At 40.9% G+C, this 24,614-nt stretch overlaps 1 protein-coding gene across 3 annotated transcripts in view; it reads right to left on the reverse strand.

Moving 5' to 3' along the window:
* plekhg5b (pleckstrin homology domain containing, family G (with RhoGef domain) member 5b) overlaps positions 1–14,344 on the reverse strand; it is a 29,869-nt gene extending 15,525 nt beyond the window's left edge. For 2 of the 3 annotated variants that reach the window (XM_076276230.1, XM_076276231.1), the window contains exons 1-6: positions 14,207–14,344; positions 13,062–13,161; positions 11,351–11,411; positions 10,596–10,687; positions 10,204–10,340; positions 9,245–9,414 (exon numbers count right to left, since the gene is read on the reverse strand). In XM_076276230.1, coding sequence (XP_076132345.1) covers positions 9,245–9,414; positions 10,204–10,340; positions 10,596–10,687; positions 11,351–11,411; positions 13,062–13,161; positions 14,207–14,249 — 603 coding nt within the window. In that variant the 5' untranslated portion in view covers positions 14,250–14,344. Of the gene's footprint in view, positions 1–3,220; positions 3,298–9,244; positions 9,415–10,203; positions 10,341–10,595; positions 10,688–11,350; positions 11,412–13,061; positions 13,162–14,206 lie in introns of those variants that run through there. The other variant, XM_076276232.1, reaches the window with a different exon arrangement.
* Positions 14,345–24,614: the final 10,270 nt, after the last annotated feature.

Here is a 24,614-nt window from a genome sequence, read left to right on the forward strand (position 1 = left end):
ACAAAAGGGCAAATGGCTGCAAAAACTTCTTTGAAAAGGTGAGATAGAAGAATATCAGAATGGCAAGAAGAGGGCTTCATATGACTGGTTGGAAATGTTGGAGGCGGCTAATTACAGATTGATACAAAGCAGGATCAGAATTTGAGGGTGAGATATGAGACTTTATGTTGTCAATTATGTTAAAGCGATGGTTCGGAGTAATTTCACCCTAGGGTCCTTTGCACCTTACCTGACTCTCGCCAGATGAATTTCGTTCCGCTTAGCTCCGCCTAGCTTCACTCACATCCATCTGGGACCTCTTCCATTGAGAGTGATTTCTGCAACCGATTTTATGGTAGAGCCAATCAGGACGCAGGGCGGGAGTTTCATAGATGTGACATAGCGTAAAAGCGACTGTGAGACTGTTATCAGCGTCACGGGTTGGCTTCGATGTGAGTGGTTGAAGTAGCACGTCAATAGATGACGGACAAGTGGCTTATTAAATCATATGCAAGCATTTTTTGATTAGGCCCAGCCTTCTGAAGCAACACTCCAATGGATTGGTCCCAGATGGATGTGGAGCTAGGCGGAACGAAATTCATCTGGCGAGAGTCAGGTTACTTTGCACCATGACCCCGAGCCAAACACCCTCCCAGAACCTTTTTTCCCTTGGTCGAACCCTGGTCGAGTAGTGTTGTCAGAAACTACAAACTTTCTAATGCCTCGTTATTGGACTAAAGGTCATAGTTGTACTACTGCAGAAGTTTCGTACCATTCAGGGCATTATTAGTGGGGTAATTTCCGAGATAAAAGTTGGTTCCATCACGACTGCAGAACTTCATTAGTTTCTGACAGCGCTACTCGACCAGGGCTCGACCAAGGGAAAAAAGGTTCTGGGAGGGTGTTTGGCTCGGGGTCATGGTGCAAAGGACCCTAGGGTGAAATTACTCCGAACCATCGCTTTAATAAAGGAATTGAGAAACATCTCACAGCTTTCTGTTGTAGCAGGCAGAGAGGATAAAGTGGAAGGAAGATTAATGATAGAATGAATTAATTAACAACACTTTAGGTCTGTGAGCATTATTATTAATAAGCTCAGTATAGAAATCTGCCTTTGCTGCTTTGATTGTGTTTTGATAAGCCTTAAGAGAATCTCTAAATACATCATAGGAGACCTGTAGTTTCCTTTTTCCATTTTCGCTCCACTTTCCTGCAAGCCTTTCTGAGCAAACAGGAAGTGGAATTAAGCCAAGTAGTTGACCTATTGGACTTACACCGCATTTGTTTTAAAGGAGTCAAATAAATGACCAAATGGAGATGGAATAAGGGACTCCGGGCCAGAGGATATCAGTACAGCACAGCATCTGCTACCATCTGCACTAACATGTGTGGCAGGGACAGCATTGTCTACCATCTGCACTAACATGTGTGACAGGGACATCTCGGCTCTATGAGGTCCAGATGAAATCAAATGAGAAGTTAATGATATTAAATGAGTCCAGTGGTCCATGTTTAAACACTGAGATTGGGTTATGGATTAAGAATATCTAACCCTAATGGATTAAGAATATCTAACCCTAAATGCAAGACTGGAGTTGACCACAATGGAAGAAATACACACTGGGCCTCATGCAGCAACATTCTCTGGAATTTCTTATATATACTGCTCAAAAAAATTAAGGGAACACTTACAGTTTTCCACAATTATTAAAATACATTTTGTGAAACCTTTCACCCTTTTCTCCATTCTCAAACTACATTCACAGAATGTCTGACAGTTTTTGCAAAATAAAACACTCGCCTTAAAAGTTTTACTTGTGCTCAGAGCCAAATAGTGTCAGAGTACCGATCCAGTGTATGATTGAAGGGTTCCCTTTATGATTTAAGTGTTCTCTATAATGCAGTATATTTTGTCTGCACTTAACCCGGTGTGCTGAATGATGAATCAATAGACCTCTGAAGTTCGCCTACAAAAAAGATCCAAAACGGCCATCTTTGCCCATATAAGGAGATCCGGTTGTTAATTGAAGCTAACTACCTATGGCAAATTGCATTGCAAGTTAGCTCTGGAGTAGCAAAAATCTAAGTGTGCCGCCTTCACTTACCGGAGATAACAGTATCCACTCGAAGGCAGAGGACAAAAGTGTGTTCAGGAAAACGTCTGCATTTCAGACTTTTTCATCCCCACGAGACTTTAACAGGTGCGATTATTCAAAATCCCCATGTTATTTTCCCATAGGAAAAATCGCCAGATACCGGATGTCAAAGATGGCAGCTTTTTTGTAGGCGAACTTCAGAGGTCTATTGGAAATTGGAGGATGTCATGTGATGTTGTGCCATGTGATGTGTCATGTGAACATGCTCTGCCTAACAATCTGAGAGATCCCACCAAAAAGGCTGTAAGAGGAAGAAAGGAAATTAACTAATCAATGGACCAATGGTATTTATTTAGCCCACACATTAAGTAATCTGTTCGGAAAATGATCCTAAAACATACTTACAGTAATTTCAAGTAATTCTTGCATTTTTATGTTCCTCAAATTTAAGACATTCTCCTTGCATTAGACAAAAAATAGCCTACTGTGTAAGGTAGTATCTTGGTAATATCGTTGTTGAACACTTCTAAAATGTTCTCTTTTCTAAGAAAAGAGCAAATAAATTAGACAACAATTATGAATTGCCCATGATATATCAGTTTTATAATACCCATTAGGTGGAGAGCTGTTTCTATGACATACAAATACATCAAAGTATTCAGAAAAGTGAAGACAAATTTGCTACTTTGCTAAATCTACTACACTACAAAATGTACACTTCTGCAAACAGAGATTGCCATTGTTTTTTAACTTTATACAATCAACACAGAGTGAAACTGACCAAGCCATAACGTCCCTGCAGCTATGTTTAGACATGTCTCCACACAGCCAACCACTGAAGGAGGGGGATTTATGTTGGGGAAAGGACACAGGTGGCAGGAACTACAAGGTCTCTGGGGACAGGAAGTAGACTAGGATAACTACTCAGTAATGTATATTGAAGTAATCATGTCACTTGGTTGAGAGAGGAGTATTTTTCAGATACTGTCCGCTACGTAACTGAACAGATATGTCAGTATCCAACAACCTTTACTTTCCAAATGAGGTAAAATGAAGTGTCCCATCAAAAGAAAATAATCTTTAAAATAATGTCCTAACAGTAGTAGCATGAGCAAATTGCTATTCCCACAGAGAAACCTACTCACCAGAGCTGAGAGCGGCACGTCCAATCCAGGAGACACCATTGCAATCCTTCAACAGACTTTACCCTTAGACCTGCCATTCATGATCCTGTCCACATATTGTTCTCTCTAGCTAAACTCTAGATAGGTGTTATAATCACAGCCTAATCAAATGGCGTGGAAAGCAACAACAACAACAACAGTCTTTTTCAGGTTTCCTGCAGTAACCCTCCAGAATAGTGAGAGACTCCTGTCCTTGCTCACGCATTCCTACTCCTGAAGGTGAGACTAGGAAGGCTGAGCCAACACTTGCACATAGCTCACACGCACTGTCCCATTGCTACGGTAACTAGCAGGATATCACCCCATTGAGTGAGTTGGAAAGGGGGGTGGGGGTCAGGAATACAGGAGGGACTGGAGCAAACAGCTTGCAGGGGAGACCGCCCCTTTATAGGCACCCATCATTGACTCCCTCTCAGACTTCTTTCTGTCTGCCTGTCTATTGGTCACTCCCCGTCCTCTCCTCCTGCTTGCCCTTATGTGGTTAGTTTGAATCACTTCTCTCTGGTCACCTATACTGTGGTCATTTGGGGCTTTTGTTGCCTCATGAAACACAGCCTTTTAGTATAAGTAAGTATAAGTATATATACTCTTTTGATCCCGTGAGGGAAATTTGGTCTCTGCATTTATCCCAATCCGTGAATTAGTGAAACACACTCAGCACACACAGTGAAGTGAAGCACACACTAATCCCGGCACAGTGAGCTGCCTGCATCAACAGCGGCGCTCGGGTTCCTGTCTTCTCAACTCAGTGATCTTCATTGCTCTGTTTAGAGCAGAGAATATGCGGTCACTTCACAAACTGACTTCTGAACAAACGTAACTCTTTCAACATAAAGCCCTTTAAATGAAAACAGTGAATACTCAGTTCTCACAGGCTATCATGGCCGGACAAATGAAGTGCAAGAAAGTGTCTTCATGTACTCAGTGACAGAACAGTGTTTGGAGAAGTTGTATCAAATCATTCCTACAAAAGACAATAGCTTTCAATCATTTCCCAAATATAGGTGGAGCATGTAATACAGCCTTGTCCATGTGACAAGCTTTTCGCAAGCAGCAAACAGAGGCCAGAGAGATTTCAGCTTATATCTGCCAGCTTTGATAAAATGAAGTCGATTAAGTGCTCCACCAATTCTCTTGTTATTTTTGGCACTTTTGGAGACATTATGTGAAAATAAACAAGCGTATACTACACCAAACTATGGTACATATAGATTTCCTGAGATCATATACAATATAAATCAATCATGACAACAGAGTGAACCTTGGCATGTTACTGAGAGCCAAACTGCCCTCGAGTGTTCTCAGTGAGGGGGAAACTCCTAAAACCACACTGACAAACTAAATCACCCCGTCATTCAGAAAAAAACATAAACAGGGGTTAGTAAAATAACTACTATGCACCAATATTCTGATGTGCACCAATATTCTGTCACTCTCACACAAATGCAAACACATAATCCAGAAAGAAAGTGATGTCAACCATGTAATCTTCACACCTGTGTATGCTCTTTCTATAAAATACATGTAGTTAATCTGGTGAAATGGATATTAGCCTACAACAGAAACCAAGAATCAATGGCTATGACAGAGACAAGACATCTGGGGAAGAAATAGGGCCAAAATATCAGCTTAATAACATTAAATTCCCTGAGTTGCTATACATTATCTTATCACCTGCAACTAAAACCCTCATCTGACAAAAAATAACACTGAAGTTTGTGGTTGTTTCACATCTGATAAGAGGACCCCCTTGATCAGGCTATGATTAATTATGGGAAACATTATGGGCACACACTTACTCCCATGGATAGGATAAGCTTAGCTGTCTAGAAAAATAACATTATCAGAAAGACATGCAAATATACAAAACCGAGGATGTTTCAGGGCAAAAAGAGAGTAAAAAGAAAGGCAAGCACACACACTAGACTGTCTTTCCACATCTGAAAGCAGCTCCTACTTGCCTCTGTCCCACTGCTCCCACTATAACGGTCCACGCAGTGTGACTGTCCTCTCCTGCCTGCTTTACTCTTCAGTCTACACATTCCTACCTGTGTGTTTGTATTTCATCAGCTCTAGCACAAAGACCCATTGACGGGACAGAGAAAGATTAATCAGTGATCAAAACCACTCCCCTGATGACACTGCATATAAGGATGGGAACTATGTCTCACTACTTATACTACTGTTGTAACTCTTGTGTTGTGTTGATTTGCTGATACAATTTCCACGTTTTACTCACAAAAACTGTCTTCCTTCAGCCACACATCGATTTCAACAACATTTCTCAACTTTGGACAAACTGCAGTTATTTGTTCTACAGTAAATGGATTTCTGCTACAGCCAAAGCATAGCCGTTGGTTTCATCTGTCATTGCCAAGCTAGCATATCCCAGGATTCTGCTGAGCCTTAGCTATGTTACATCACTGTTGCAAACTATTCCAAATGCAGTGAAACAGTTCAAAAAACTTCACATCAAGGGGGGCGCTGGTGGTACAGCTGGCTACAGCACGTCAGCACCCATCCCACATTCAGGTGTGTGTGCCCACAGGGACCCAGGTTTAGGTCTGACCCAGGGCGCTAACATGAGCACACATCTTAAAGTGTAAGTAAAACATTTTTCTCATTATAAAAAAACCCCACAGGCTCCGTAGGTTCTAAAGAGTGCATCACAATAGGTAATTCAACCAAGCAGAAGACATAGACAATCATAAAAAAGACATAGACCATACATAGACAATCCCAATTGATTTAGTTAGCTGTTCAACAAAAGCAGGGAAAATGCATTGCCAGTGTCTGAAATGATAGCCAAAAGCCTATTAACCCAAATGCAATAACATATTGTTGAGAGACACAGACAAAATATTAGTGAACTGATAAAGTATGGAAAAACATTAAAATGACGATCAAGTTACATTTAGTTAACAATGCTAGCAGACACTTTTGTCCAAAGTCTTATTTTTACTTATGTCTAGTGTTTGTGTGTGTATGTGTGAATGCTTTGTCATTACATAAAAAATAAAGTGTATCTCTCACAGGGTCCCCCTAGCCTCACCTGAGTTGGCAGAACTGGCAAAGCTCTCAGGGACAATGTGCAGCAAATCAAGCAGAGACGCCATCACTGAGGCAAGCAAGTCACTAGAGTGCTCATTTGGTAGATCTAGCAGATCTGGCTTCTTGCCTTTTGCATTTTAAAGTCAGCCTCTGATTAGTGGCTACCTGTTACTGTTTCACAGAAAGATAAAAGCAGAACCATAACTTGAAACCTATATCTCCCCTCTGTCTTAGATACAAAATGAATTACATGGATGGATGAACCAACACTATCTGATGAACTTTCAAGCCTTTTGGGGTCAAAGTGCTGTAAACTCATCTTTTGAAAGCACAAGGATTAAGTTACAGTAGTATGTCACATGTACATTTTGTTTTTTTGCCACTAAATGAATACAATGAAAATATGTAATATCATGTTGTTAGGTAACCATTGCACTGCACTGAAAGGGCATAGTAATAATTAGCCTATATAACTGCTCCTGCACACACCCACGTTTAGACTGCAGATATATAGATTGATATATAGAGCATAGCTTCAAAATACTACCAAAGAATATCAACAATTTTTTAACATGGTCATAATAATGGTTATGCCAGTATTTTACCTCTGTTGAAATTGGTATATTGATATTACTAGGCAAATCCTATTAGTTAGATGATTTGGGTATATCTCTTACCAGTATTTAATAATATTGTATTGCTGAAGAGTAAACACTTACCCACACTTTAAATGGCTTAAAATTATTGAAAATTGAAAGTGTTGCTTTCCAGCACAACCTTAAACTACAAAAAAGAAACAGAACTAAAGAGTTACGGAGTTGTGTTCATTTCTGCCCTGTATGCATCCTGACATGACAGAACCACGATGAGGATCAGATCCTCATGATTATACAAAGCTAATTTTGCATGCAATTGAAGCAGTGACGTATATACAGTACCACAGTGTTTGAAAACTGTTCCAGGGAAACTAGATCAGCTGACTAGCGTGTGTGTGCGTGTGTGTGCATGTGTGTGCCTGTGTGTCTTGTAATCTGCTATATTATACTGTTACGCAAATGCAGTCGTTGGTCACTTGCACAGACAGGCACACAGACAAACACTCGCCCACTCATCACAGGGAGTGCCTGCTTAGCCTCATGCATAGACTACCAACCAGTGGATTAGGCAAGAGCTAATATTACTACCTAATACTATACCTAGTGGACAGTAAGGGAATAGCTCTGTTAAAACTGTGAGTAAAAGCTTAGGCTAACCATTCCCTCAACTCCTCCCTTCTACAGCAGAACCCCAAAAATATTTGACTGATTATCATAAATCTGACCAAAACTGTCAGTACAATACAATACAAACAGACAATATCTGTATTTGTACAACAGAACTAATATAAAAGACCAAAACCATGTTTCAAGCCAAAAACATAACAGTAGACAAGCAAAACATCTTATGAACTATACCAGCACAAGTGAGCAGGCCTCACAATAGCTGTAAAAGACACACAAAAGCACACCTTAACACTAACACTCGAAACAATAATAAAAGCAACAACTGTTTTTGAAAGTTGCTACAACGCTATTAAATCAGGTCCATTTCCAGCAAATAAAGGATAACACTGCTTTATGAGATACTCAGGTCCAATCTAAAGAAGTAACAGGAGGTTTTGGCTCATGGCTGGTTTTAGAGAGAAATTTGCAATGAGGGTGTATGATGACACACCTCTGTGAATTGTGAAATCTAAATTAGGCTGAGAAATCACCTGGCCTCAACAGTAATCTTTCATGACGACTTAGCGTCAGGCCAAGTGAATCACCAGACACTGAGTAATCTGGCACAGCTGATCAAGTGGTCTAGGACCATTTGTTACATTTGTTAAAGTTACATAGTCAACAATTTACCAGATGATCTGCCTGTTTGTTACAGTAGGAAGGAACTATAGGAAAGCATAACATAGCCTCACGTAAAGTTATGAGGAGATATACAGCTTTAATTTAACACATGTCTGTGTCCTTTTTATAGTCTGTCTGAATAAGAGACTTATGACATCACAATTCCTAACTAAACTAGGAGAGATTGGGTCCTGACTTGCTTGAAAAGCAAATCAAGCATGTCTGTGTGCGAATGTATGACTTAGTCTGACTTGACCCCATGCCTTGAGGACAGGACTAGCCCACACATGTATCATGCCTCTTCACCTCAAATGAGTACACAGTGTACAAAACAAAATCTTCCACCTCCAGCATATCATAGAACAGTCCTATCATTTTAAATCAAAAAGCTGATGTACTTTTACACTACTACTACTACTACTACTACTACTGCTACTACTACTACTACCACTACTTTTACACACTGGGTTTCATGTTTTCGATCAGACATGATCAGACACTTGCAGTATGATTCAAACAATGACACTAAGATGAAAGTATAAGAGGGACGTTTAGATGCAGTGTTGTGGAGGTTTTTTTCAACAATGGTAACTTGCAATCTCATGGCAAGAAATACAAATGCATATAAAACAGTTGTGCCTAGTTGAGTGTTTATAATAACCTCTCTGATGCCAATGAGCTAGCCAGAAGAGAAATATGTATCGCTGGACATTTATGATTAGAGCACAGCTTGAGTTTACACTGTTATCAACTGTTATCAACGCAGGGAGGGCATGCAGTGAGATGCAAGTAGTTTTTACAACATTGCCAAATAACAATTTTAAACACAAGCCCTATTTTCACAAATCTACTCAATCAATCTGTAATATTTTGCCTTGTTCAAAAATGTTACTCTAGAGTCAATTCTGGAAAATGTGTCATTTTTGTTGATGTCCAGTACATCACAGAAGGGCAATAGCAACAGGAAGTCAGATTTGATAGGAGGTGAGTGATGAGAGGTGAAATTGCAGCATGTAGTAAACGTGCAGACATGCCTGTACAGCGTACTCACCAGCAGGTCCACACTGCTGTCACGGCGTCCCAGGGAGCCATGCTCTGGGCGATCAGGGGGTGGGGTTAGGATGTAGCTACTCTGCCCTCCGCATTGCTTCAGGTTGGGTAGGCTTAGCGAGCGCAGGTCCTTAACACACTGCTCCACCTTTAGTTCATCTCCAGGACGTGCTGCCATATATACAAATGCGGTCAAGAGTGGGGAGATGAACTTAGGATACACATAATGGTCTGTTCACATTTAAAATCATCAATCTGCATCTAGCTCTACTGTTAAAGGTAACATGCAACAGAGCTTGAGATGTCTATGCTTGTGTGTGTGTGTGTGTGTGTGTGTGTGTGTGTGTGTGTGTGTGTGTGTGTGTGTATGTGTATGTGTGTGTGTGTCCATTTTTGCATGTGTGTGTGTGTTTCTCATGTCTGAGGCATGGTATGTAAATTTGTTTGAAGTAGTTTTAGGTGCAGGTTGTTCATGCTCATAGTTACATTTACTATGAAGGTCAAAGAAAGACAGAAACACAATCTGCAAGTTTCTTCTCTTTTTAGAGTAGGCAAACATGTGACAGACAAATCAAGCTCTCATCTCAGGACCCACCCCGAAGCTCAGCAACTTTGTGGTGCGAGCTTATTGCATTAGTCCAGACACTAGCAGAGTAGCAGAGAGCGTTTATTACATTAACCAGGACACTGAGTGCCACTGCTTGGTCTCAGCACTGGGGAAGGGTGTGGGTCAACTCTGATAACTGTCTGTTGATGAGAGAAAGCTGCAGGTAAGATTCTGCACTGTCTCTCACTGAAGTTACTGAAATAAACAGACATTACGAACAATTTAAAATGACTACATTAAATGACGACTTTTCACTGATTGTTGATATAGACTACTTCAACAGTCACTATTAGCTACTGCATGCAGGGGAGCCAATGTGTGTCATCATGAGACAGGTTAACAGGGATACTCACCTTTAACCTTGAGATAGTGACCCCCAAAACGATACGCCTCAAAATGTAAGCAGAGTGGTGTGTTCGACTGATCCAGGAATAAGTCCACACAAGACAGTTCAATGCCCTTCCTCTCAAATATAGGCCCAAGAACTTCTCTGTAACATTCATATACACACACACACACACACACACACACACACACACACACACACACACACACACACACACACACACACACACACGCACACACACAACCATTGTACCATTGACCATTATCAAACAAACAGACACTAAATGTGGCAAATGAGCCGAAAGGAAGAGATATGAGAACAGCTGAAAACTATTCCACTCCTAACTGAGCTGCCTCCTTCCATGTTTCATCTTCCTTTCGTCATCTTTAATACTCTTACCTCAAGGTCTTCTTCTTCACCGCTGGCACAATTTCAGTGTCAATGTCCACACTGAGGTCAAACTTCAGACTGAAACATTCTTTACTGGGGTCCTGGAGTGTACAGAACACATATACAACATTGAATTGCTAAGCCAGGAAAACATCCCACCATCCAAAACCATCCAAAGAGGAAAAAGTAGGAGTACAATTGTTTGTTTGTGTGTGTGTGTGTCTGTGTGTGTGTGTGTGTGTGTGTGTGTGTGTGTGTGTGTGTGTGTGTGTGTGTGTGTGTGTGTGTGTGTGTGTGTGTGTTTGTGTGTGTGTGTGTGTGTATGTGTACAGTGTGTGTGTGTGTGTGTGTGTGTGTGTGTGTGTGTGTGTGTGTTTGTGTACAGTGTGTTTGTGTGTGTGTGTGTGTGTGTGTGTGTGTGTGTGTGTGTGTGTGTGTGTGTGTGTGTGTTTGTGTACAGTGTGTTTGTGTGTGTGTGTGTGTGTGTGTGTGTGTGTTTGTGTACAGTGTGTTTGTGTGTGTGTGTGTTTGTGTGTGTGTGTGTGTGTGTGTGTGTACAGTGTGTGTGTGTGTGTGTGTGTGTGTGTGTGTGTGTGTACAGTGTGTGTGTACAGTGTGTGTGTGTGTGTGTGTGTGTGTGTGTGTGTGTGTATGTGTACAGTGTGTGTGTGTGTGTGTGTGTGTGTGTGTGTGTGTATGTGTACAGTGTGTGTGTGTGTGTGTGTGTGTGTGTGTGTGTGTGTGTCTAAATATTCTGAACTTACATCTGTATGTCGTCGCCTTGGTTTCCTCTTCAGCACTTTGGCTCCTCCTATTTTATGCTCCCTGAGAATATATGTGCAAAAATAGACAAACAAAAACGCATATTTTATTTTCTAAGAATGTATTTTTTTAAAATGATGGCTGACGGAAATAAATAACTACTTCATTGATGATGGCTGAAGGAAATAAATTACTATGTTCTTTTAATAAACCACTGTTGTCATACATTTAACAGTTCTGCATATAGCACATACATTCAGTATTAAGTGTTTCCTCTACATACTGTATCATCTGTATAGTCTATCCAACAGAATAAAATAACAGAATATCAAAAAGTTGTCAGTACCACTGTCGCAAAAATCAGATATAAAAAGGAATCCCTTGTATTTGTGTTAATGTTTGCACATTCCAACATAAGGGAGCAGATTCCTTCAGATACTGTCCAATCAGGAGTTTGAAATGGCATCATGAGGACGGGTTCTAACTTGTGCAGTTCGTGGAAAGCAACTCGCACAAACTGACTGACGAATGATCCTATTTCTGATCTGGATATAGCCATAGTGACATTACAATTCCAGCTGAATCTTGTTCATTTTGACAGCTAGAAAACTGTCATCAAGGAAGCCAGGGAACCATAGCGATTTAAGTGCAACAGACTTTATTTTCGCAGAGAGAACTCATTATACTACAAATACATTCATTACAAAACCATACGACACCTGCCATTTATCCCTTGAAAAAAATAATGTATGACTGTTGCGCTGTCCAAAGCGAAAGTGCTGGTCATTCTCTCCACATACAGTATGGCTATCCTAAGCCATCAAATGTGTCAACATAACAGGCTACATTACGGAAAGTAGGCTACAAATGTGCAGGAGAAGTCTTATTAATAATTTAGATATTCCATGAATTCAACTCTTCAACTTTCTAATCCTTTGGCGATTTACTGCTGCACAGTGTTATGCGTACAAAACTTGTGTACACGAGTTGAGACTCGAGGGTAGCCACAGCTCACGTTCAAATTGATAAATGTCATGCTTTGCGTGGAATTGAGCGTACACCAGTCCTACGCCAGTTTCATGTCATACGTTTGTTTCGGAAGTTATGGTGTAGGGTGTGAATCCTTATTGGACATTCATGTTTCTAGATGGAAATACAATAACAACAAAAACAACATAAAATGTAATAAATAGCACAGAATAAAAATCAAGAAAAAGTCTCATAATAAATTGTTAAGTGTTATGTGGACAGGATATTGCTATTGGTGTGTGTGTGTGTGTGTGTGTGTGTAACCTGCGCGGTTCAGCCCTGCACACGCCCAGACTCGAACCCGCGAAGCAGCATCACCTCGGATCGGGAGTTGAGCATGCTGACAATCAAGCTAAAAGCCCAGACTACTAGCTTTCATGCCAGCAGCACTTTTGGGGCATCAGAGAGTGAGGTTTACCAACGTTCCACACACACAGCTAAGCTAGCTGGCATCCGTTACATGTGCATGTGTGTGTGTGTGGCAAAATTCTGCTCCACATCAGCTGTAATAGGCAGTCTAGCTGTGTGGTGTAGGCGATGCTTTATGTACCCTTGAATGTCAAAACTGTATCATCTCTGAGAATATTTGAATCCTTTCTGTAAAGAAATTTGATTGGCAGATTCAAATAAAAAAATAAAATGTGTGTGTGTGTGTGTGTGTGTGTGTGTACTAAATTCACTCACCCTTGTTCGCTGCTTGCCTCTTCCTCTTCTTCCAGGTCAGATGGAGGACTGGTGCGCGGGGGACAGGAGCGGGTGGACACGTTTCGTGACAGAATAGACCCTGCACACACCACATTATTAATATAGACCCTGCACACACCACATTATTAATAAGGATAGACCCTGCACACACCACATTATTAATATAGACCCTGCACACACCACATTATTAATAAGGATAGACCCTGCACACACCACATTATTAATATAGACCCTGCACACACCACATTATTAATATAGACCCTGCACACACCACATTATTAATATAGACCCTGCACACACCACATTATTAACACACCACATTATTAATAAGGATAGACCCTGCACACACCACATTATTAATAAACCACATTATTAATAAGGATACTATAGACCCTGCACACACCACATTATTAATAAACCACATTATTAATAAGGATAGACCCTGCACACACCACATTATTAATAAGGATACTATAGACCCTGCACACACCACATTATTAATAAGGATAGACCCTGCACACACCACATTATTAATAAAGATACTATAGACCCTGCACACAACACATTATTAATAAGGATAGACCCTGCACACACCACATTATTAATAAGGATACTATAGACCCTGCACACACCACATTATTAATGATACTATAGACCCTGCACACACCACATTATTAATAAGTGTGCAGTTACGGGCCTATGCATATAATCTCAGCAATTCTCCATGATATTCCTGACCTTCCTTCAACTGTATCCACCATGAGAATTTGATCACACATCTCTGTAAGATTGCACAAGATTGGTTCTACTAGCCCTTTATCTCAGCCGACATCGGAGCCGATGTCTGAGATGAAGTTACTCACTTAAAATCACTACCTTGTCCCCACAAAGTCTTGCAGAACACAGACAGCATGGCCATAGATGATGATGATCGAGGATGATAATAGGAGTATATATGAAAACTCTGCAATAACTATCATGATGGGTATTTATCCAGATACTTCATTACCCTAAATTCAGTATCAAACATAGCTTGGTATCAAACATAGCTTCAGCATCAGCATGCATACCTGTGTGCCAGTACATGTCTGTATGGTTATGGGTTGTGTTTTCCCTTTTCTTACCTTGTAGATTTGGGTTAAAATGTGGGTGCCTGTCAAAGTGCATACTGTCTACTGGATTGAGATGGCAATGGACATCACATAAGGAACAAAGCAGTAGTGGGGCCTCCTTATTGAGTTCCTGGCAATGTGGATGGTGGCACACCTATAAGAGAAGAAGGAAAGAGAATGGGAGAGAGAGAGAGAGAGAGGGAGAGAGAGAGAGAGAGAGAGAGAGAGAGGGGTGTATATTTATCCTCATCCTTAACTGATCCTGATATCCAACATTGTGTATCTATTTCCCTCTGTCTCACAGACACATGAACATAAACAGAATAAATGAATACAAACACATGGCAAGACTCTCCAGTGTAGGATGGACTATATGATCATTTAAACAAGTTTTATGACAAGGTCGGTGAGGATTGGAAAAATCGTACATTTCTGTGCAAACTTTGCCCACACTTCAGTCACATCCACAGCAAACCTGAAACGGCACATTGAACTGAAGCACCTGGCTAGAAGGTATGTGCAAGCCAATAAAAAATCAAGACTGTCAAGACAGATCCTCAACCTAAATTAACTGCATTCTATATGGGCTGTAGCAATAATTTTGAAAAAAAAAAGCTCGCAGCAACATATGAAAAAAAAGAAAAAAAAAATAATTATGAACTATGAACTGAACTAGTTAATTTTAAAATTTTTAAACTTTGAACTAGTTCACGTAGAAAGTGAACTTTCCCAACACTGACTATAGATAGCATACACGGTTATCCTGACCATATTGTTTCATCTACTGAAGTCAGAGGGTTTTGAGGATGAAAGGGACAAACAGCACTGCAAGGCTGTAAGCCTTTCTCATCCTTCAGCCTCAGCTTTCTTGCTCAGCCTGTACATTCCAGTATGAAGCTTGTGGGGTCAGTTTTCAGATGTCCCATCCAAACACCCACACACACACACACAGGAACAGAGACAATAAGCATCCGGCAAAGGTACTTCCTGTCATATGCATGTGTCTGTGTGTGTTTAAACTGTGAGTGGGCCTTTTCAATATCAACAAACATCCAACACAATGTACTTATGCAGACACACATCAGTCCGCTATACTGTTCTGTCTTAAAACACTAAGTACCATGTGTGGTTGTTAGAATAAGGTTAAAAACTATTACACAATAGTAATATACACATTATTTAAACTGTCACCTGGAGACAACAGTGCAGTGCTACAGAAATAAAACCATTCCAACGTCATCTTCCAGGCAGCGCCACATGGAAGGCACTAGGGTTAGGGTTAGGGTTAAGGTCAGGGTTTGGGTTAGGTGCCTTGAAGTCAACGGTCGCAGCGCTGCCTTGAAGTCAATGCTGGGGGTTTAAAACACCATTGAGCTCTTTTCAATGACACAGGATAAAAGTATAGAACCAATTCCTCAGTTCCCAAACACCTTTAACCCCCCCCCCCCCCCACACACACACACACACACACACCTACATTCATATCACTTTACCTTCCATAGCGCAGGATGGGAGCACTGCTGTTTGTCTGCCTCCATGGGGCCTGAAGGCTCCATCCCTGACCACACAACATACACGGAGAACAACACTGGTTCTCCAGTGATCCTCCTCCCAGCCTCCTCTCTGCCTCTCTGCCCCCTCCCCCAGAGCGGCAGCCGATCGGCCTAATTAACCCCCCTGGCCTTCATGTCTAGCCAGGTTAAGTCCAGAAGGGTGAGTGTGCGGGAGGGGTCCTTCCCAATCAACCTACTGGACGGGAGGGACCGTTCCGCAGAGCCAGAAGCCCTCTAATCTGCTATGCTAATCGTTGACGGTGCTCCGGACAACTCCATCTGACCGAGTGAGAGAAGGGCAGAGGGATTAGAGGGGCTTTTGTACTCTCTAGTCTGTGCTCTGTAGCAAACAAGCAAGGCTCCTGGCCTCGGGACAGACATGTTTAAATAGAGCATATGAACAACAGCGCCCTTTCGGCGCTCACAAGTGTGACCGGCAACCAGTCCAATCAGTGGAATTGAGTTAACTGTGCTTTTATGCCTTCCCACAGCCACAGCCCATAGTTGTGTGTGTGGATAGAGCCACTGTGTATGAGGCTGTGTTGGGATGCCACTGACTTACAAGCACTCTAACTGCAGTTAGGAACTAAACATTTCTAGAAAGTTCGGTCTCTAAAAATGTGTCCTGCACATAGGTTCCTAAAGATGTTGAGCATGAGTATATTTGTGCAAATAACACAAATTCCTTCCTCACAAATCTCCCAACAACCTTTGGTAGAAACACCATAATGTTGTCCCACAAAGTCAGGGATAACCAGCACACACGCGCACACACACACACGCGCACACACGCGCACGCACACACACACACACACACACACATACACACACACACACACACACACACACACACACACACACTTTGATTATTTTATTTGGAATGACCGTAGCAATACTGATTAAAACAACACAGCATCCAAATATCCGCAAAGAGCCTGTTATGTTTCACCTGACAACACAAACACTGTGCTAATAGTCACAACCACATGAATAAACAAATAAACAAACAAACAAACAAACAAACAAACAAACAAATAAATTAATAAATAGAATAGGAAATACACTACCGGTCAAAAGTTTGGGATCAATTTGAAATTTCCATTCCACTCCATTATAGACAGAATACCAGCTGAAATCAGTTGCACTTTTCAGATTACATTATGTGCTTACATAATTGTAAAAGGGTTCTCAACTGTTGTAGAAAGAAATGTCTGATATTTAATGCAATATCTACATTATCATTAACATTAACATTATCAGCAGCCATTCATTCAATGTTCCAAAGGCACATTTTGTTTACTAATCTGATATTTTAAAAGGCTAACTGAGAAAACATTGGAGAACCCTTTTGCAATTATGTAAGCCCATAATGTAATCTGAAAACTGCTGCCCTGATAATGCAACTGATCTCAGCTGGTATTCTGTCCATAATGGAGTGGAATGGAAATTTCTAAGTGACCCCAAACTTTTGACCGGTAGTGTATATATTTACTGCTTCTTAATGTAGTTTTGGTTGCGGATTTCAGGGTTGAAACTAAGCACATTTTGAGTATTCTTGATATTAACACATTGGCTCTCTGCGTTTTCAGGGTTGAAACTAAGCACATTTTGAGTAGTCCCGATATTAACACATTGGCTCTCTCTGCGTTTTCAGGGTTGAAACTAAGCACATTTTGAGTAGTCCCGATATTAACACATTGGCTCTCTCTGCGTTTTCAGGGTTGAAACTAAGCACATTTTGAGTAGTCCTGATATTAACACATTGGCTCTCTCTGCGTTTTCAGGGTTGAAACTAAGCACATTTTGAGTAGTCCCGATATTAACACATTGGCTCTCTGCGTTTTCGCCAGCGGTCAGGACGGGTGTATATGTTAATTTGGTTTGTTAGTGCAGCATGCCAGTGTGTGGGCCTAGAGTCGCCATGCCAGCCCATGATACACACACACACACACACACACACACACAGATTATTTTCCACATACACTACCATGTCCCAACAGTGGTGGCCATCATTGAGATTGAAGATGCTTGTATAGGAGCTATATGTAGAATTTTGTCAATGCCAATGTCAATTTATTTATATAGCATTTTTATAACAATGGCATTGTCAAAAGCACCATTACATTTGCTTCGGCAGTCTTTCATTGATTTGCATTGTATTTAATACAGCGCCACACAAAGTACAAAGTGGTATTAGAAGAAAAACTTGGCAGCGCTGACTGAACTTGTTTAGTGGATATCTGGGCAACAGAGTTAATGTACAGTATTCATAATAATTAATGGTGTTAATGTACAGTATTCATAATAATTAATGGTGTTAATGTACTGTGGGGGGCAGCCGTGGCCTACTGGTTAGCGCTTCGGACTTGTAACCGGAGGGTTTCCGGTTCAAACCCAGACCAGTAGGCAAGGCTGAAGTGCCCTTGAGCAAGGCACCTAACCCCTCACTGCTCCCCGAGCGCCACTGTTGTTGCAGGCAGCTCACTGCGCCGGGATTAGTGTGTGCTTCACCTCACTGTGTGCTGAGTGTGTTTCACTAATTCACGGATTGGGATAAATGCAGAGACCAAATTTCTCTCATGGGATCAAATAGTATAAGTCTAAGTATATATACTTATACTATTTGAGGGAATGATGGAAATTTGGTCTCTGCATTTATCCCAATATAGTATACTTATACTTATACTTACTTATACTGGGCCCAGCCTGAGCAAGAGAACAAAAAGTAGCCCCAAAACGATTAAAGGCAGGCATGATAGATACACTAAACAATAAACACAAATATGATATGGAACATTTGGAACCACAAAGCTATTGTACAGTATGACTTTCCACTTATGTTCTAGTCCTTGCTGGTTATGATATAATGGTAATGTCTATTTATTGTCAAAGGTGATTTTAAATGTATTCAAAGGCTTATTTCAGTAGGCATAGACTCATGTTGTAACATACAAGAACATAGCATGGCCCCAGCCGTGGCACAACTGGCTGGGGCACCTGCACCGTACGCCGGTGACCCGGGTTCGATTCCCGCCCTGAGGTCCTTTCCAGATCCCACCCCGACTCTCTCTCCCCCACTCACTTCCTGTCATTCTCCACTGTCCTATCGAATTAAAGGCATAAAAAGCCCAAAAAAATATACTTAAAAAAAAAAAAAAAGAACATGGCATAAGTAGCATAAGTTGTAGCAGTAGGGCTTTTATGTAACCACAAGTTACAGCAGTTTAAACATATAGCCCTGATTTAGGCTGTAGCCTACCTTATCACTTAGTCGCCAAATACGAGAAAATTAATGTGTAGTTCCCAGACCCCATCTCAATGAGATGGGGTTTGGCGTTAGCCAGGCTAACCACTTAGCCCTCCAAAATAGACAAAATAGCATGAATCCCCTCTGAGTCATCTGGGGGCATGTGCCACCTAATGCCTAAACAATATGCTTCTTTTCTTACATTTGGAGCACTCACTACCGGCTTTTTTTTTGACGACTGATGATGAAAACAACAAACTACTGCATTACCTGGCTACTGTCTCTTTCACTTCAGACTTCTCTTTCGCTTCATAAAAATCCTGTAAAGCTTAGCCTGTAGTAAACTGCCTGCAGGAAGGAAATCCAAATATGACTGCAAACACTGAACCTGTTTGCACACGTTGTATTTCTAGGCAGTCAATTCACTTCAACAACTATCATTTCAGGAGAAAAGAAGTTGATGTTAAACTTTCAAGATGACACAGAGGGTTGCAGTTTGGTGATACTGCCTGAGGTCAACCTATACCAACCCACCTCCCCAACTCATTTTGATGAGTGAGATAAAGAGCTATGAATGCAGCATGCCACCTGGGTAAAAACACTAGAGCCAGGGCGCCAACTCAAGCCATTATGCTAATATGATATCATCAACGTGACAAGCGAATGATTGATAGAAAACTGGCCTATGTCACAACTTTTTTTTTTGCCAAAGCCTGTGCTGCCCCCAGCAAGATGCTGCCCTGGGCAGTTATCTGTGTTACCCAGGCCTAGATCAGTCACTCATTTTAGACAATTGTTATGCTATGCCATTTCATAATACATTTTGTAACATTTCATCAAGGAAGCTATCAACATGGCATATGTAATAAACAAATAAAAAAATAAAGACCCGACTAATTCAGGTATGATCAGCCTGTCAGCATTATGGTCAGAGCTTGTAGACAGAGGAAGGACTCTGGTTACCCCACATCTCATCCGGGAATAGTGACATGAGACAAGGCTACGAGGACCATCAGGGGGACCAACAAGAGTGGAAACTGTTCTTTTCCCACTAGAAACATTCCTACAGTGTGTGTTAGAACATGCTTCTCAGGTATTTTGCCTAAACATGTACATGCGCAGACTCTCTCTCTCTCACACACACACACACACACCTGGTAGTTGACCAAACTGATTTGATTTACTAAGGAACATTATTCTACCATGAACAACCCTTTCAATTAGCACACAAATGTTTTTGTATTTAATCAAATGAAAGACATCAGAACTATTAAGTCCCCAACAACTCTGCAAGTGTGTTCTTGTATATGTGGAGTTGGGTGTGACAACTTCAAAAGCACCTACATTTGCCAGAGCACTTTACACTTACAGTGATACCACATTGTCTGAAGTCCCATGTACCATGATCTGAGCCGTACATATACTGCATATACAGTGCATACAGCTCTGAGAGACCACTGCACATTTTTCTGATGTCATCCTACAGTTGCTGAGTGACATTCGAATGATTTGAAGGTCATATTCAAATTTGCAGTGGTCTCTTAATTTTTTCCAGACCTATATATATACATATACACACAAAAAAAAAATAGCGAGACCACAGGATATAACGGATAAAGTACTAAACTCTATACTATGCTATGTTGTCAGCAATACATATTCAAACACATCTTTTAAAATCTTAAGCATAAGAGAAAAGCATTTCCACTGGCATTTAAACCTAATGGGAATGGCCCTGTAAGAGAATCCAGCAGACATCCATTAAAACATGGTGGTCCGATCTACTTACACCAAAACTGTGACCAATAAAACCGCACTGGATAACTTCAGCTTTCACCCACAGCTGCTCTCACTAACCTTTTCCATCTCTTCTTTCAATCCTACAATGTTTCTGTCGACCACTCTCGTTTAATCAAGTGGACCACTTCTCAGAGCTGTCTGAGACAAGCTTCAACCATGACGCAATTCTGCTATCCATAGCTTCAGGGAAGGAAAAGAGGGGTGAGAGAAAGCAAGAGAGAGACCAGAGGAGGAAGTGAAAGAAGAAAAGTAGGGGAATAAGATCTTAGTATTCTAAAAACTCTTCAACAGTAGCCTAGTGACATGACCTCTAAACTAATTACTTGGGCAAAACATCCTCATGGTAATGTTAACAGACTAATCGTGAAAGTTGACAGTCTGTTTTCTGTTTGTCATTAGAAGAGAGTCAGCTGGCATGGGATGTAGAAATGATTAATATAAAAACAGATGTTAAGTATGAAGGCAGAGAATGGGAAAAAGAAAAGTAAGTCTAAGCGTCTCTAAGAGACAATCTACCAGAATACAGAAACTGTTCACAATGGAACATACTGCCACTGAAATGTACATTTAGTTACTGAGTTACTCAAATAAGAATCACACCGACAGCCATACACCAATATAACTCTGAACTAGGGCTGCACAATTAATCGAATTTTAATCACGATCACGATTTTGGCTTCCCACGATCAAATTTGCGTGATCGAGCGATATTTCAAATGCGTGCTCTACCCATAGAACCAACCTGGTAACCCATAGAACGCTCCGCTACAAAACAAATCAAGAGCTCCTTAAACCTGTCTGACCATGTGCCTGCATGCAGCATACCAATGACAGCTGTTCCCTGCACTGTTCAGCCTGATGCATTGTGGACTAGTGACATTATGTTAACAATTAGTAGGCTAGTTAGACTATACAATAAACGACGATCAAAAATCAAATGTGTGGCACAGCAGAAGGCCAAGAGCTTGTCCCTCGAAGCGGATCATCCATTGTTCGAAAACATTTCTGATTTCAGGCAAGTTTAGTTAACCAAAAATATCTCTCAGCTCTCAACTCATACCGTGAAACACATCACATGACGTAAACCATGCCTTTTTTATCACGTTAACTTTCAGTCTTTGTTTGCTTCCTCCGATAGCCTATAGCCTACTGTAATAAGAGTTGAGCTAACGACGGGATCCGTGAATTTTATTCATGTATTTTATAAGCTACATGTGCAACCTACAATGCATATGCGTTTCAAGACACAGCCTACTCAAAACGATTGAACAATAATGAAAATGTAGCCTAAACCAGGGGTGTCCAAACTGCGGCCAGCCATGCACTTTAATCCGGCCCGCCGAACATTTATTAGTTTATCATAGGCCGCTAGCTATTTTTTTCCAGCGATAGACGACGTTGTGGTTAACTTTAGGCTACTGCAAACTGCTTTACACTCTTCTTAGAGAACGTTTACAATGTCAATGTCAAAACAGCTTGTCACATCGAGATACATAGTATCTCCATTGCAGCAGATCGAACTACGTTATGCTAGTCCATTTAATTGGGGACGCATTTGAGCGTGGGAGAGAGGGCGATGGCAACAGTAGTTACCACTACTGACCATTTATAAACTGTGAGAGGGCACAGCCATAGGCACAGCACTAGCCATAGGCTATTTGAGTGGAGCTGGCAAAGAGTCTTAAAGTGACTGCACCATTTATACATGAATTAAACAGCATCAAATTAACAGTAATTCTTAAGAAATTAATTTTCTACAACAAAATTATTTTGTCATTTAAATAATACAAAACATTATTATTATTATTATTATTATTATTATTATTATTATTATTATTTGTGTGTGGCCCGCTGGCCAATTTTCAAAACCCAATGTGGCCCTTCAGTCAAAAAGTTTGGACACCCCTGGACTAAACGATTACAGTGAACTCATGAACAAGAAGCAGAGCTTAAGTGGCTAATGGGGAGCGTTGGGAGGATTCCCGTGGGCTGTTAACGTTTTCCCAAATATTAACAAAGTAGCACGCACAAAACATTTGTTTGGAAGTTTGGAAGTCACAGTCAAATCTATATTTGCAGTAATAGGGGAGTAAATGTGAGGGGAAAGAATTTGGGTGAGCCAGATAGCAAGTCCAATATGTTTAGGGAAAAAATATTTTTTGTCACTAAAATTAATTAATAATCGTGATAAATAATCGTGATCTCAATATTGATCAAAATAATCGTGATTATCATTTTGGCCATAATCGAGCAGCCCTACTCTGAACTGGTGATTTTTGGGTCAATCAAGTTAGCAATTTAACTACATACTCACACAACAAACACACACAGGTAGAAACAAACACAAACACACACACACACACACACACACACACACACAGGTAGAAACAAACACACACACACACATACTGTACAACAAACACACACAGGTAGAAACAAACACACACACACACATACTGTACAACAAACACACACAGGTAGAAACAAACACACACACACAAAAACAGTATCTGCCAGCTGTGCAAAAAGACCACTGTGTCTATTAGATAAATACATCTAAAGGCAAATGTTGACCTTTCATATTTAGAAAGAGAGAAGCACACACACACACAAGTGTTGTGTAACTCACCTGTGGCTGGCAGGCACACACACACGCACGCACGCGCGCGCACGCACACACAGGCTGTGAGAGTCTTGAGACAAACGTAATCCCTCCTCTGGTCTTAGTCACAGCTATAACCACCACAACACCTGCTACAATGTCTTTCCTTACTCCACCAGTCCTAACATATTGCTCTTCTGCCTGTGAACGTACAGGCCAATAACCAGTGTGTATTTCCTTGGTGAAGTCTTCTCCAGTGAGATGTGGTAACAATGTGTTTGTACCAGGACTGAAGACGGAGAGCTCTGATCCAAACACGAGGCTGTGTTTACCACTCCTCCTCCAAGACGCACACAATCACTCACTCACTCCACCCTCTCTTCCTCACCACTCCCTCTCTTCCTCACCACTCCCTCTCTTCCCGCTCTCTCACACACTCATTTTCTGACTCACCCTTTTGCTCATCAAGTTTCACAGGAGTTTCAGTGATTTTCATCTTTCCAACTCTCCTTATTACTCCATACTCTCCATATTACTCTTATCTTTTAGAAGATTTACATTACTTGAATTTCCCCTTGGGGATCAATAGTGTATCTATCTATCTATCTATCTATCTATCTATCTATCAATAATCCGACCATAAAACAACTATTACATTAATTAATGTATCATACATTAATACCATGTTGTACAATGGCATTTCTATTGAGTATCCAGAATTTTTGAGAATTTGTCTTCACATCTTCTTACAAGTCTTCCCTTTATATACAGATCCTTCTAGTTTTTTGGGTTTTAAGCAGGAGGTGTCAGAAAAGTTACCACAGGGATTACTGGCTTGTGGCGGCCAAGCATTCATAGCGACGTCGCTTTTTGATCCTTCGATGTCGGCTCTTCCTATTATTGTGAAGCAGAATTCACCAAGCGTTGGATTGTTCACCCACTAATAGGGAACGTGAGCTGGGATTAGACCGTCATGAGACAGGTTAGTTTTACCCTACTGATGATGTGTTGTTGCAATGGTAATCCTGCTCAGTACGAGAGGAACCGCAGGTTCAGACATAGAAATGTTTTATTATTACAGGTATACTTCAAGGTTGTTGTATAGATGCTGCCAAAGAAAACTTGCGAGTTCCATTCTCCTAGCTTTTATACTTTGCCATTTTGAGTGCAGACTGGGAGGGGGTGAAGCAAAGGCAGCCCATCTGATTACAGAGCTGA

Source organism: Alosa pseudoharengus, unplaced genomic scaffold, assembly GCF_046254945.1.
Source record: "Alosa pseudoharengus isolate Yale_2024_CS ecotype anadromous, Long Island Sound unplaced genomic scaffold, YU_APseudo_1.1 YU_APseudo_1.1_scf_9, whole genome shotgun sequence".
Classification (NCBI taxonomy): domain Eukaryota; kingdom Metazoa; phylum Chordata; class Actinopteri; order Clupeiformes; family Clupeidae; genus Alosa; species Alosa pseudoharengus.